The following is a 14,265-nucleotide window of genomic DNA, read 5'->3' as shown; positions in this document are numbered from 1 at the left end:
TGAGTGATTTAAAAGATCGCAAAAGGGAGCCCAGTGATGGGAAAACTGCCTTTTCCCCCTACCAATCATTGGCTCAGTGGAAAGAGCCCGGGCTTTGGAGTCAGAGGTCATGGGTTCGAATCCCGCCTCTGCCACATGTCCGCTGTGTGACCTTGGGCAAGTCACTTAACTTCTCTGAGCCTCAGTTACTCCATCTGTAAAATGGAGATTAAGACTGTGAGCCCCATGTGGGACAACTTGATCACCTTGTATCCCCCCCAGCGCTTAGAACAGTGCTTTGCACATAGTAAGCGCTTAACAAATGCCATTATTATTATTATTATTATTATTACTGCGTTCGGTTTCCGTATTTTTGCTTATTTACTCTGCTTCCTTTTGCTCTAGATCAACCTAGCAGTCCGTTGGTGTTCCAGCGCTTAGAACAAGTGCTCTGCACATAGTAAGCGCTTAATAAATGCCATTATTATTATTATTATTATTATTCCGACTCTCGGGGCTGGGCTCCTTCCACTAGGCCTCGCCGCTTCTCCCCACTGCACCGGTCAACCCCACTCCCGCCCAGCGCGGCTCCCTATTTTACAGATGAGGTCACTGAGGCCCAGAGAACTGAAGGAACTTGCCCCAGGCCACCCAGCAGACGAGCGGCGGAGCCAGGATTAGAACCGGAATTTCACCTGGTCACGAGTGAACTGACCATCCAGGATGCGGACGGCGTCAGCGGTTGCCGGGAAAACTCCATCCAAGTGCAAATATAAAATTGAGTGATTTAAAAGATGGCAAAAGGGAGCGCAGTGATGGGAAAACTGCCTTTTCCCCCTACCAATCATTGGCTCAGTGGAAAGAGCCCGGGCTTTGGAGTCAGAGGTCATGGGTTCGAATCCCGCCTCTGCCACATGTCTGCTGTGTGGCCTTGGGCAAGTCACTTAACTTCTCTGAGCCTCAGTTACTCCATCTGTAAAATGGAGATTAAGACTGTGAGCCCCATGTGGGACAACTTGATCACCTTGTATCCCCCCCAGCGCTTAGAACAGTGCTTTGCACATAGTAAGCGCTTAACAAATGCCATTATTATTACTATTATTATTATTACTGCGTTCGGTTTCCGTATTTTTGCTTATTTACTCTGCTTCCTTTTGCTCTAGATCAACCTAGCAGTCCGTTGGTGTTCCAGCGCTTAGAACAAGTGCTCTGCACATAGTAAGCGCTTAATAAATGCCATTATTATTATTATTATTATTCCGACTCTCGGGCCTGGGCTCCTTCCACTAGGCCTCGCCGCTTCTCCCCACTGCACCAGTCAACCCCACTCCCGCCCAGCGCGGCTCCCTATTTTACAGATGAGGTCACTGAGGCCCAGAGAACTGAAGGAACTTGCCCCAGGCCACCCAGCAGACGAGCGGCGGAGCCAGGATTAGAACCGGAATTTCACCTGGTCATGAGTGAACTGACCATCCAGAATGCGGATGGCGTTAGCAGTTGCCGGGAAAACTCCATCCAAGTGCAAATATAAAATTGAGTGATTTAAAAGATGGCAAAAGGGAGCGCAGTGATGGGAAAACTGCCTTTTCCCCCTACCAATCATTGGCTCAGTGGAAAGAGCACGGGCTTTGGAGTCAGAGGTCATGGGTTCGAATCCCGCCTCTGCCACATGTCTGCTGTGTGGCCTTGGGCAAGTCACTTAACTTCTCTGAGCCTCAGTTACTCCACCTGTAAAATGGAGATTAAGACTGTGAGCCCCACGTGGGACAACTTGATCACCTTGCATCCCCCCCCAGTGCTTAGAACAGTGCTTTGCACATAGTAAGCGCTTAACAAATGCCATTATTATTATTATTATTATTACTGCGTTCGGTTTCCGTATTTTTGCTTATTTACTCTGCTTCCTTTTGCTCTAGATCAACCTAGCAGTCCGTTGGTGTTCCAGCGCTTAGAACAAGTGCTCTGCACATAGTAAGCGCTTAATAAATGCCGTCATTATTATTATTATTATTCCGACTCTCGGGCCTGGGCTCCTTCCATTAGAACAAGTGCTCTGCTCATAGTAAGCACTTAATAAATGCCGTCATTATTATTATTATTATTATTATTATTATTATTTCAACTCTCGGGCCTGGGCTCCTTCCTCTAGGCCTCGCCGCTTCTCCCCACTGCACCGGTCAACCCCACTCCCGCCCGGCGCGGCTCCCCCGGCCCCGGGGCCCACCTTCTCCAGGTTCTGCAGGTCCTTGGAGATGGGCTGGTCGATCTTGAAGATGCCGAGGTTGGAGCGTAGGGTGCTCTCCTCCTCCTTCATGGAGTTGAGCGTCTGCCGCATGGTCCAGATCTGTTCCAGGGCCACCTCGAAGCCCACCGCGCTGGTGAACGGGCCTGCCGGGCCGGGGCGGCGGGAAGAGAGCGGGCCGGGCCAGGCCGGGGAGGGCGGGGTGAGTGATTGAGTGATCTGCTCATCATCATCATCAATCGTATTTACTGAGCGCTTACTATGTGCAGAGCACTGTACTAAGCGCTTGGGAAGTACAAATTGGCAACATATAGAGACAGTCCCTCCCCAACAGTGGGCTCACAGTCTAAAATCTGTTCATCATCATCATCATCAATCGTATTTATTGAGCGCTTACTATGTGCAGAGCACTGTACTAAGCGCTTGGGAAGTACAAATTGGCAACATATAGAGACAGTCCCTCCCCAACAGTGGGCTCACAGTCTAAAATCTGTTCATCAGTTATGGGACTTGCTAATAACAATAACAATAATAATAATGGCATTCTCCCCCTTTTAGACTGTGAGCCCACTGTTGGGTAGGGACTGTCTCTATATGTCGCCAATTTGTACTTCCCAAGCGCTTAGTACAGTGCTCTGCACACAGGAAGCGCTCAATAAATATGATTGATGACGGTGATGATGATTTAGTAAGTGCTTACTATGCGCAAAGCACTGTTCTAAGCGCTGGGGAGGTTACGAGGTGATCAGGTTGTCCCACGGGGGGCTCACGGTCTTCATCCCCTTTTTACAGATGAGGGAACTGAGGCGCAGAGAAGTGACTTGCCCAAAGTCACACAGCTGACAGTTGGCGGAGCCGGGATTTGAACCCATGACCTCTGACTCAGAAGCCCGGGCTCTTTCCACTGAGCCGCGCTGCTTCTCTAAGCACTTAATACGGGTCAAGCACTGTTCTAAGCACTGGGGAAGGGGCCTGCAAGGGTGGCAGGGGCACAGAAGAGCCGGATGATCGATCGATTGATTGAGTGATTCATTCATTCATTCATGGAGAAGCAGCGTGGCTCAGTGGAAGGAGCTCGGGCTTTGGAGTCAGAGGTTATGGGTTCGAATCCCAGCTTCACCACATGTCTGCTGTGTGACCTTCGGCAATTCATTTAACTTCTCTGAGCCTCAGTTCCCTCATCTGTAAAAGGGGGATGAAGACTGTGAGCCCCCCGTGGGACAACCTGATCACTTTGTAATCTTCCCCAGCGCTTAGAATAGTGCTTTGCACATAGCAAGCGCTTAATAAATGCCATTATTATTATTATTATTATTATTATTCACTGATTATGGCACTTAAACTCTTACTATGGGTCAAACATTGTTCTGAGCGCTAGGGAAGGGGCCTACCAGGGGGTGGGGTGGGTACTTCCCAAGCGCTTAGTACAGTGCTCTGCACACAGTAAGCGCTCAATAAATACAATTGATGATGATGATGATAATGAGTGAAGGGAGCCGGATGATTGATTCATTCATTCATTCATTCATTCACTGATTATGGTATTTGTTAAAGTGCTTACTATGGGTCCAACGCTGTTCTAAGCACTGGGGAAGGGGCCTGTGGCAGAGCCGGGATTTGAACCCAGGTCCTCTGACTCCGAGGCCCGGGCTCTATCCACTAGTCCACACTGTCTTTCCCCTTGACCCCCCTTCTCCGGGCCCCGGGGTTGGGGAGGGTGTCAGAACACCCCCCCGCCCCTTATTTTATTTGTACATATTTATTCTATTATTTATTTATAAATCGAGAAGCAGCGTGGCTCAGTGGAAAGAGCCCGGGCTTTGGAGTCAGAGGTCATGGGGTCGAATCCTGGCTCCGCCCCATGTCTGCTGTGCGACCTGGGGCAAGTTACTTAACTTCTCTGAGCTTCAGTTACCTCATCTGTAAAACAGGGATTAAGACTGTGAGTGTGACCTTGGGCAAGTTACTTAATTTCTCTGAGCCTCAGTTACCTCATCTGTAAAACGGGGATTCAGACTGTGAGTGTGACCTTGGGCAAGTTACTTAACTTCTCTGAGCCTCAGTTACCTCATCTGTAAAATGGGGATTCAGACTGTGAGTGTGACCTTGGGCAAGTTACTTAACTTCTCTGAGCCTCAGCTACCTCATCTGTAAAACGGGGATTAAGACTGTGAGTGTGACCTTGGGCAAGTTACTTAACTTCTCTGAGCCTCAGTTACCTCATCTGTAAAACGGGGATTAAGACTGTGAGTGTGACCTTGGGCAAGTTACTTAACTTCTCTGAGCCTCAGTTACCTCATCTGTAAAACGGGGATTAAGACTGTGAGTGTGACCTTGGGCAAGTTACTTAACTTCTCTGAGCTTCAGTTACCTCATCTGTAAAATGGGGATTCAGACTGTGAGTGTGACCTTGGGCAAGTTACTTAACTTCTCTGAGCCTTAGCTACCTCATCTGTAAAACGGGGATTAAGACTGTGAGTGTGACCTTGGGCAAGTTACTTAACTTCTCTGAGCCTCAGTTACCTCATCTGTAAAACGGGGATTAAGACTGTGAGTGTGACCTTGGGCAAGTTACTTAACGTCTCTGAGCCTCAGTTACCTCATCTGTAAAATGGGGATTAAGACCGTGAGCCCCACATGGGACAACCTGATCACTTTGTATCCCCACCAGCGCTTAGAACAGTGCTTTGCACACAGTAAGCGCTTAACAAATGCCAACATTATTATTATTATTTTCTTTTGTTAATATGTTTGGTTTTGTTGTCTGTCTCCCCTTTCTAGACTGTGAGCCCGCTGTTGGGTAGGGACCGCCTCTCCATGTTGCCAACTTGGACTTCCCAAGTGCTTAGTCCAGTGCTCCGTGCACAGCAAGCGCTCAATAAATACGATTGAATGAATCACGCTTAGTCCAGTGCTCTGCGCACAGCAAGCGCTCAATAAATACCATTGAATGAATGAATGAATCAATCAATCAATCAATCAATGCAGGAGTCCCGTGCGCGGAGTACCTTTGGAGTCGAAGTCCTCCAGGAGGGAATGGGCTTTCTTTTTGAAGTCATCGGCCAAGTGGATGAGGCCAGTCTTGAACTTCTCCTTGTGCCGTTTGAGCATCTGCTCGCTGTCCAGGAGGCACTGTTGGAAGGCCAGCCATTCCCGATCCAAGGAATCCAGCTTCTGGAGCACCTGGTGATCGGGGGGAAGGGGGAGCTTAGTCTTAGTACAGTGCTAAGCGCTTAGTACAGTGCTCTGCACATAGTAAGCGCTCACTAAATACGATTGATTGATTGATTGATTAGTCAGCGCCCTGCCAGGGCAGGAAAAGGCCAGTCCTCCCCTCCTCCTGCTCTCACCTAATAATAGCAATAATGATAATAATAATGGGTCCTTCCTCTCCCCCTCCTCCCCCTCTCCATCCCCCCCACCTTACCTCCTTCCCTTCCCCACAACACCTGTATATATGGATATAAGTTTGGACGTATTTATTACTCTATTTATTTTACTTGTACATATCTGTTCTATTTATTTTATTTTGTTAATATGTTTGGTTTTGTTCTCCGCCTCCCCCTTCTAGACTGTGAGCCCACTGTTGGCCCTGCTGAGAGCTCACCTCCTCCAGGAGGCCTTCCCAGACAGAGGAGGGAACTGAGGCACAGAGAAGGGAAGTGACTTGCCCAAAGCAGACAGGCGGTGGAGCCGGGACTAGAGCCCAGATCCTTCGGACTTCCAAGCCCGGGCTCTATCCACTAATCAATCAATCAATCATATTTACTGAGCGCATACTGTGTGCAGAGCACTGTACTAAACGCTTGGGAAGTACAAGTTGGCAACATATAGAGATAGTCCCTACCCAACAGTGGGCTCACAGTCTAAAAGGGGGAGACAGAGAACAAAACCAAACATACTGACAAAAATAAAATAAATAGAATAGATAGGTACAGGTAAAATAAATAAATAAATACATAGAGTAATAATCAATCAATCAATCAATCGTATTTACTGAGCGCATACTGTGTGCAGAGCACTGTACTAAGCACTTGGCAACATATAGAGCCAGTCCCTACCCAACAGTGGGCTCACAGTCTAAAAGGGGGAGACAGAGAACAGAACCAAACATGCTAACAAAAATAAAATAAATAGAATAGATAGGTACAAGTAAAATAAATAAATAAATAAATAAATAGAGTAATAATCAATCAATCAATCAATTGCATTTACTGAGCGCATACTGTGTGCAGAGCACTGTACTAAGCACTTGGCAACATAGAGAGACAGTCCCTACCCAACAGTGGGCTCACAGTCTAAAAGGGGGAGACAGAGAACAGAACCAAACATGCTAACAAAATAAAATAAATAGAATAGATATGTACAGGTAAAATAAATAAATAGAGTAATAATCAATCAATCAATCAATCGTATTTACTGAGCGCATACTGTGTGCAGAGCACCGTACTAAGCGCTTGGCAACATATAGAGCCAGTCCCTACCCAACAGTGGGCTCACAGTCTAAAAGGGGGAAGACAGAGAACAGAACCGAACATGCTAACAAAATAAAATAAATAGACTAGATAGGTACAGGTAAAATAAATAAATAAATAAATAGAGTAATGAATATATATATCCATATATACAGGTGCTGTGGGGAAGGGAAGGAGGTAAGATGGGGCCACGCCGCTTCTCTCCGGGGCCAGGGCACATACAGTAAGCGCTTAAAATATGTATATATGCATATATGTTTGTACCTATTTATTTACTTATTTTACTTGTACAGACTTATTCTATTTTATTTTGTTAATATGTTTTATTTCGTTCTCTGTCTCCCCCTTCTAGACTGTGCGCCCGCTGTTGGGTCGAGACCGTCTCTATGTGTTGCCAACTTGGACTTCCCAAGCGCTTCGTACAGTGCTCTGCACACAGTAAGCGCTCAAAATATTTATGTCTGTATATATGCATATATGTTTGTACATATTTACTTACTTATTTTACTTGTACAGACTTATTCTATTTTATTTTGTTAATATGTTTTATTTCGTTCTCTGTCTCCCCCTTCTAGACTGTGCGCCCGCTGTTGGGTCAAGACCGTCTCTATGTGTTGCCAACTTGGACTTCCCAAGCGCTTCGTACAGTGCTCTGCACACAGTAAGCGCTCAAAATATTTATGTCTGTATATATGCATATATGTTTGTACATATTTACTTACTTATTTTACTTGTACAGATTTATTCTATTTTATTTTGTTAATATGTTTTATTTCGTTCTCTGTCTCCCCCTTCTAGACTGTGCGCCCGCTGTTGGGTCGAGACCGTCTCTACGTGTTGCCAACTTGGACTTCCCAAGCGCTTCGTACAGTGCTCTGCACACAGTAAGCGCTCAAAATATTTATGTCTGTATATATGCATATATGTTTGTACCTATTTATTTACTTATTTTACTTGTACAGATTTATTCTATTTTATTTTGTTAATATGTTTTATTTCGTTCTCTGTCTCCCCCTTCCAGACTGTGCGCCCGCTGTTGGGTCGAGACCGTCTCTACGTGTTGCCAACTTGGACTTCCCAAGCGCTTCGTACAGTGCTCTGCACACAGTAAGCGCTCAAAATATTTATGTATGTATATATGCATATATGTTTGTACCTATTTACTTACTTATTTTACTTGTACAGATTTATTCTATTTTATTTTGTTAATATGTTTTATTTCGTTCTCTGTCTCCCCCTTCCAGACTGTGCGCCCGCTGTTGGGTCAAGACTGTCTCTATGTGTTGCCAACTTGGACTTCCCAAGCGCTTCGTACAGTGCTCTGCACACAGTAAGCGCTCAAAATATTTATGTCTGTATATATGCATATATGTTTGTACCTATTTATTTACTTATTTTACTTGTACAGATTTATTCTATTTTATTTTGTTAATATGTTTTATTTCGTTCTCTGTCTCCCCCTTCCAGACTGTGCGCCCGCTGTTGGGTCGAGACCGTCTCTACGTGTTGCCAACTTGGACTTCCCAAGCGCTTCGTACAGTGCTCTGCACACAGTAAGTGCTCCATAAATACGATTGAATGAATGAATGAATAGTAAGCGCTCAATAAATACGATTGATTGACAGGGAAGCCGGGGCCCATGCCACCCTGTGCTCCCCGGCCCGCAGGGTGGGCAGACTTACGGTCTCGTCCACGGGGACTTCGTACTTGTCGAGGATGATGTACTGCTCGTGCAGCGGGGGGATCTGGGCCTCCATGGTGGGCAGGTCACGCTGCAGGGTGTCCATCAGCTGCAGGCTGACCCCCAACTCCTCCAGCGTCTGCGGCGGGCGGCTGATCCTAGGATCCCGGAGAAAGGACGTCGGGGAGCGGCCTCCGCCCCGCTTGGCATTTATTAAGCGCTTACTCTGTGTCAAGCACCGTTCGAAGCGCTGGGGAGGTTACAATAATAATAATAATAATGGCATTTATTAAGCGCTTACTCTGTGCCAAGCACTGTTCGAAGCGCTGGGGAGGTTACAATAATAATAACAATGGCATTTATTAAACGCTTGCTATCTGCAAAGCACTGTTCGAAGCGCTGGGGAGGTTAAAATAATAATAACAATGGCATTTATTAAGCACTTACTCTGTGCAAAGCACTGTTCGAAGCGCTGGGGAGGTTACAATAATAATAATAATGATGGCATTTATTAAGCGCTTACTCTGTGCAAAGCACTGTTCGAAGCGCTGGGGAGGTTACAATAATAATAATGATAATGGCCTTTATTAAGCGCTTACTCTGTGCAAAGCACTGTTCGAAGCGCTGGGGAGGTTATAATAATAATAATAATGGCATTTATTAAGCGCTTACTCTGTGCCAAGCACTGTTCGAAGCGCTGGGGAGGTTACAATAATAATAATAATGGCATTTATTAAGCACTTACTCTGTGCAAAGCACCGTTCGAAGCGCTGGGGAGGTTATAATAATAATAATAATGGCATTTATTAAGCGCTTACTCTGTGCCAAGCACCGTTCGAAGCGCTGGGGAGGTTACAATAATAATAATAATAATGGCATTTATTAAGCGCTTACTCTGTGCCAAGCACTGTTCGAAGCGCTGGGGAGGTTAAAATAATAATAACAATGGCATTTATTAAGCGCTTACTCTGTGCAAAGCACTGTTCGAAGCGCTGGGGAGGTTACAATAATAATAATAATGGCATTTACGAAGCGCTTACTATGTGCCAAGCACTGTTCGAAGCGCTGGGGAGGTTAAAATAATAATAACAATGGCATTTATTAAACGCTTACTATGTGCAAAGCACTGTTCTAAGCACTGGGGAGGTTACAATAATAATAATAATGGCATTTATTAAGCACTTACTATGTGCAAAGCACTGTTCGAAGCGCTGGGGAGGTTACAATAATAATAATAATGATGGCATTTATTAAGCGCTTACTCTGTGCCAAGCACTGTTTGAAGCGTTGGGGAGGTTACAATAATAATAATAATGGCATTTATTAAGTGCTTACTATGTGCAAAGCACTGTTCGAAGCGCTGGGGAGGTTACAATAATAATAATAATAATGGCATTTATGAAGCGCTTACTATGTGCCACGCACTGTTCAAAGCGCTGGGGAGGTTACAATAATAATAACAATGGCATTTATTAAACGCTTACTATGTGCCAAGCACTGTTCGAAGCGCTGGGGAGGTTAAAATAATAATAACAATGGCATTTATTAAACGCTTACTATGTGCAAAGCACTGTTCGAAGCACTGGGGAGGTTCCAATAATAATAATAATGGCGTTTATTAAGCGCTTACTCTGTGCCAAGCACTGTTCAAAGTGCTGGGGAGGTTAAAATAATAATAACAATGGCATTTATTAAACGCTTACTCTGTGCCAAGCACTGTTCGAAGCGCTGGGGAGGTTACAATAATAATAATAATAATGGCATTTATTAAGCGCTTACTATGTGCCAAGCACTGTTCTAAGCGCTGGGGAGGTTACAATAATTATAATAATAATGGCATTTATGAAGCGCTTACTATGTGCAAAGCACTGTTCGAAGCGCTGGGGAGGTTAAAATAATAATAACAATGGCATTTATTAAACGCTTACTATGTGCAAAGCACTGTTCGAAGCGCTGGGGAGGTTACAATAATAATAATAATGGCGTTTATTAAGCGCTTACTCTGTGCCAAGCACTGTTCGAAGCGCTGGGGAGGTTACAATAATAATAATAATGGCGTTTATTAAGCGCTTACTCTGTGCAAAGCACTGTTTGAAGCGCTGGGGAGGTTACAATAATAATAATAATGGCATTTATTAAGCGCTTACTCTGTGCAAAGCACTGTTCGAAGCGCTGGGGAGGTTACAATAATAATAATAATGGCGTTTATTAAGCGCTTACTCTGTGCCAAGCACTGTTCGAAGCGCTGGGGAGGTTACAATAATAATAATAATGGCATTTACGAAGCGCTTACTATGTGCCAAGCACTGTTCGAAGCGCTGGGGAGGTTAAAATAATAATAACAATGGCATTTATTAAACGCTTACTATGTGCAAAGCACTGTTCAAAGCGCTGGGGAGGTTACAATAATAATAATAATGGCATTTATTAAGCACTTACTCTGTGCCAAGCACTGTTCGAAGCGCTGGGGAGGTTACAATAATAATAATAATGATGGCATTTATTAAGCGCTTACTCTGTGCAAAGCACTGTTCGAAGTGCTGGGGAGGTTACAATAATAATAATAATGGCATTTATTAAGCGCTTACTCTGTGCAAAGCACTGCTCGAAGCGCTGGGGAGGTTATAATAATAATAATAATGGCATTTATTAAGCGCTTACTCTGTGCCAAGCACTGTTCAAAGTGCTGGGGAGGTTAAAATAATAATAATAATGGCATTTATTAAGCGCTTACTCTATGCCAAGCACTGTTCGAAGCGCTGGGGAGGTTACAATAGTAATAATAATGGCATTTATTAAGCGCTTACTCTGTGCCAAGCACTGTTCGAAGCGCTGGGGAGGTTACAATAATAATAATAACGGCATTTATTAAGGGCTTACTCTGTGCAAAGCACTGTTCGAAGCGCTGGGGAGGTTACAATAATAATAATAATAATGGCATTTATTAAGCGCTTACTATGTGCCAAGCACTGTTCGAAGCGCTGGGGAGGTTACAATAATAATAATAATGGCATTTATTAAGCGCTTACTCTGTGCCAAGCACTGTTCGAAGCGCTGGGGAGGTTACAATAGTAATAATAATGGCATTTATTAAGCGCTTACTCTGTGCCAAGCACTGTTCGAAGCGCTGGGGAGGTTACAATAATAATAATAATGGCATTTACGAAGCGCTTACTATGTGCCAAGCACTGTTCGAAGCGCTGGGGAGGTTAAAATAATAATAACAATGGCATTTATTAAACGCTTACTATGTGCAAAGCACTGTTCGAAGCGCTGGGGAGGTTACAATAATAATAATAATGGCATTTATTAAGCGCTTACTCTGTGCAAAGCACTGTTCGAAGCGCTGGGGAGGTTACAATAATAATAATAATGATGGCATTTATTAAGCGCTTACTCTGTGCAAAGCACTGTTCGAAGCGCTGGGGAGGTTACAATAATAATAATAATGGCATTTATTAAGCGCTTACTCTGTGCCAAGCACTGTTCGAAGCGCTGGGGAGGTTACAATAATAATAATAATGGCATTTATTAAGCGCTTACTATGTGCAAAGCACCGTTCGAAGCGCTGGGGAGGTTACAATAATAATAATAATGGCATTTATTAAGCGCTTACTCTGTGCCAAGCACTGTTCGAAGCGCTGGGGAGGTTACAATAGTAATAATAATGGCATTTATTAAGCGCTTACTCTGTGCCAAGCACTGTTCGAAGCGCTGGGGAAGTTACAATAATAATAATAATGGCATTTATTAAGGGCTTACTCTGTGCAAAGCACTGTTCGAAGCGCTGGGGAGGTTACAATAATAATAATAATGGCATTTATTAAGCGCTTACTCTGTGCCAAGCACCGTTCGAAGCGCTGGGGAGGTTACAATAATAATAATAATAATGGCATTTATTAAGCGCTTACTCTGTGCAAAGCACTGTTCGAAGCGCTGGGGAGGTTACAATAATAATAATAATGGCATTTATTAAGCGCTTACTCTGTGCCAAGCACCGTTCGAAGCGCTGGGGAGGTTACAATAATAATAATAATGATGGCATTTATTAAGCGCTTACTCTGTGCAAAGCACTGTTCGAAGTGCTGGGGAGGTTACAATAATAATAATAATGGCATTTATTAAGCGCTTACTCTGTGCAAAGCACTGCTCGAAGCGCTGGGGAGGTTATAATAATAATAATAATGGCATTTATTAAGCGCTTACTCTGTGCCAAGCACTGTTCAAAGTGCTGGGGAGGTTAAAATAATAATAATAATGGCATTTATTAAGCGCTTACTCTATGCCAAGCACTGTTCGAAGCGCTGGGGAGGTTACAATAGTAATAATAATGGCATTTATTAAGCGCTTACTCTGTGCCAAGCACTGTTCGAAGCGCTGGGGAGGTTACAATAATAATAATAACGGCATTTATTAAGGGCTTACTCTGTGCAAAGCACTGTTCGAAGCGCTGGGGAGGTTACAATAATAATAATAATAATGGCATTTATTAAGCGCTTACTATGTGCCAAGCACTGTTCGAAGCGCTGGGGAGGTTACAATAATAATAATAATGGCATTTATTAAGCGCTTACTCTGTGCCAAGCACTGTTCGAAGCGCTGGGGAGGTTACAATAGTAATAATAATGGCATTTATTAAGCGCTTACTCTGTGTCAAGCACTGTTCGAAGCGCTGGGGAGGTTACAATAATAATAATAATGGCATTTACGAAGCGCTTACTATGTGCCAAGCACTGTTCGAAGCGCTGGGGAGGTTAAAATAATAATAACAATGGCATTTATTAAACGCTTACTATGTGCAAAGCACTGTTCGAAGCGCTGGGGAGGTTACAATAATAATAATAATGGCATTTATTAAGCACTTACTCTGTGCAAAGCACTGTTCGAAGCGCTGGGGAGGTTACAATAATAATAATAATGATGGCATTTATTAAGCGCTTACTCTGTGCAAAGCACTGTTCGAAGCGCTGGGGAGGTTACAATAATAATAATAATGGCATTTATTAAGCGCTTACTCTGTGCCAAGCACTGTTCGAAGCGCTGGGGAGGTTACAATAATAATAATAATGGCATTTATTAAGCGCTTACTATGTGCAAAGCACCGTTCGAAGCGCTGGGGAGGTTACAATAATAATAATAATGGCATTTATTAAGCGCTTACTCTGTGCCAAGCACTGTTCGAAGCGCTGGGGAGGTTACAATAGTAATAATAATGGCATTTATTAAGCGCTTACTCTGTGCCAAGCACTGTTCGAAGCGCTGGGGAAGTTACAATAATAATAATAATGGCATTTATTAAGGGCTTACTCTGTGCAAAGCACTGTTCGAAGCGCTGGGGAGGTTACAATAATAATAATAATGGCATTTATTAAGCGCTTACTCTGTGCCAAGCACCGTTCGAAGCGCTGGGGAGGTTATAATAATAATAATATTAATGGCATTTATTAAGCGCTTACTCTGTGCAAAGCACTGTTCGAAGCGCTGGGGAGGTTACAATAATAATAATAATGGCATTTATTAAGCGCTTACTCTGTGCCAAGCACCGTTCGAAGCGCTGGGGAGGTTACAATAATAATAATAATAATGGCATTTATTAAGCGCTTACTCTGTGCCAAGCACTGTTCGAAGCGCTGGGGAGGTTACAATAATAATAACAATGGCATTTATTAAGCGCTTACTCTGTGCAAAGCACTGTTCGAAGCGCTGGGGAGGTTACAATAATAATAATAATAATGGCATTTATTAAGCGCTTACTATGTGCAAAGCACTGTTCGAAGCGCTGGGGAGGTTACAATAATAATAATAATGGCATTTATGAAGCGCTTACTCTGTGCCAAGCACTGTTCGAAGCGCTGGGGAGGTTACAATAATAATAATAATGGCATTTA

At 43.8% G+C, this 14,265-nt stretch overlaps 1 protein-coding gene across 1 annotated transcript in view; it reads right to left on the bottom strand.

Moving 5' to 3' along the window:
* The window catches only part of DNAH2 (dynein axonemal heavy chain 2), a 204,084-nt gene that overhangs the window by 117,113 nt on the left and 72,706 nt on the right, over nucleotides 1–14,265 (bottom strand). Inside the window, exons 22-24 of the mRNA XM_038768829.1 lie at nucleotides 8,379–8,535; nucleotides 5,230–5,404; nucleotides 2,204–2,367 (exon numbers count right to left, since the gene is read on the bottom strand). Coding sequence (XP_038624757.1) covers nucleotides 2,204–2,367; nucleotides 5,230–5,404; nucleotides 8,379–8,535 — 496 coding nt within the window. The remainder of the gene's footprint in view (nucleotides 1–2,203; nucleotides 2,368–5,229; nucleotides 5,405–8,378; nucleotides 8,536–14,265) is intronic.

The sequence above is a fragment of the Tachyglossus aculeatus genome, chromosome Y4, assembly GCF_015852505.1.
Source record: "Tachyglossus aculeatus isolate mTacAcu1 chromosome Y4, mTacAcu1.pri, whole genome shotgun sequence".
Lineage (NCBI taxonomy): Eukaryota > Metazoa > Chordata > Mammalia > Monotremata > Tachyglossidae > Tachyglossus > Tachyglossus aculeatus.
This window is presented reverse-complemented; position numbering and strand designations above follow the sequence as displayed.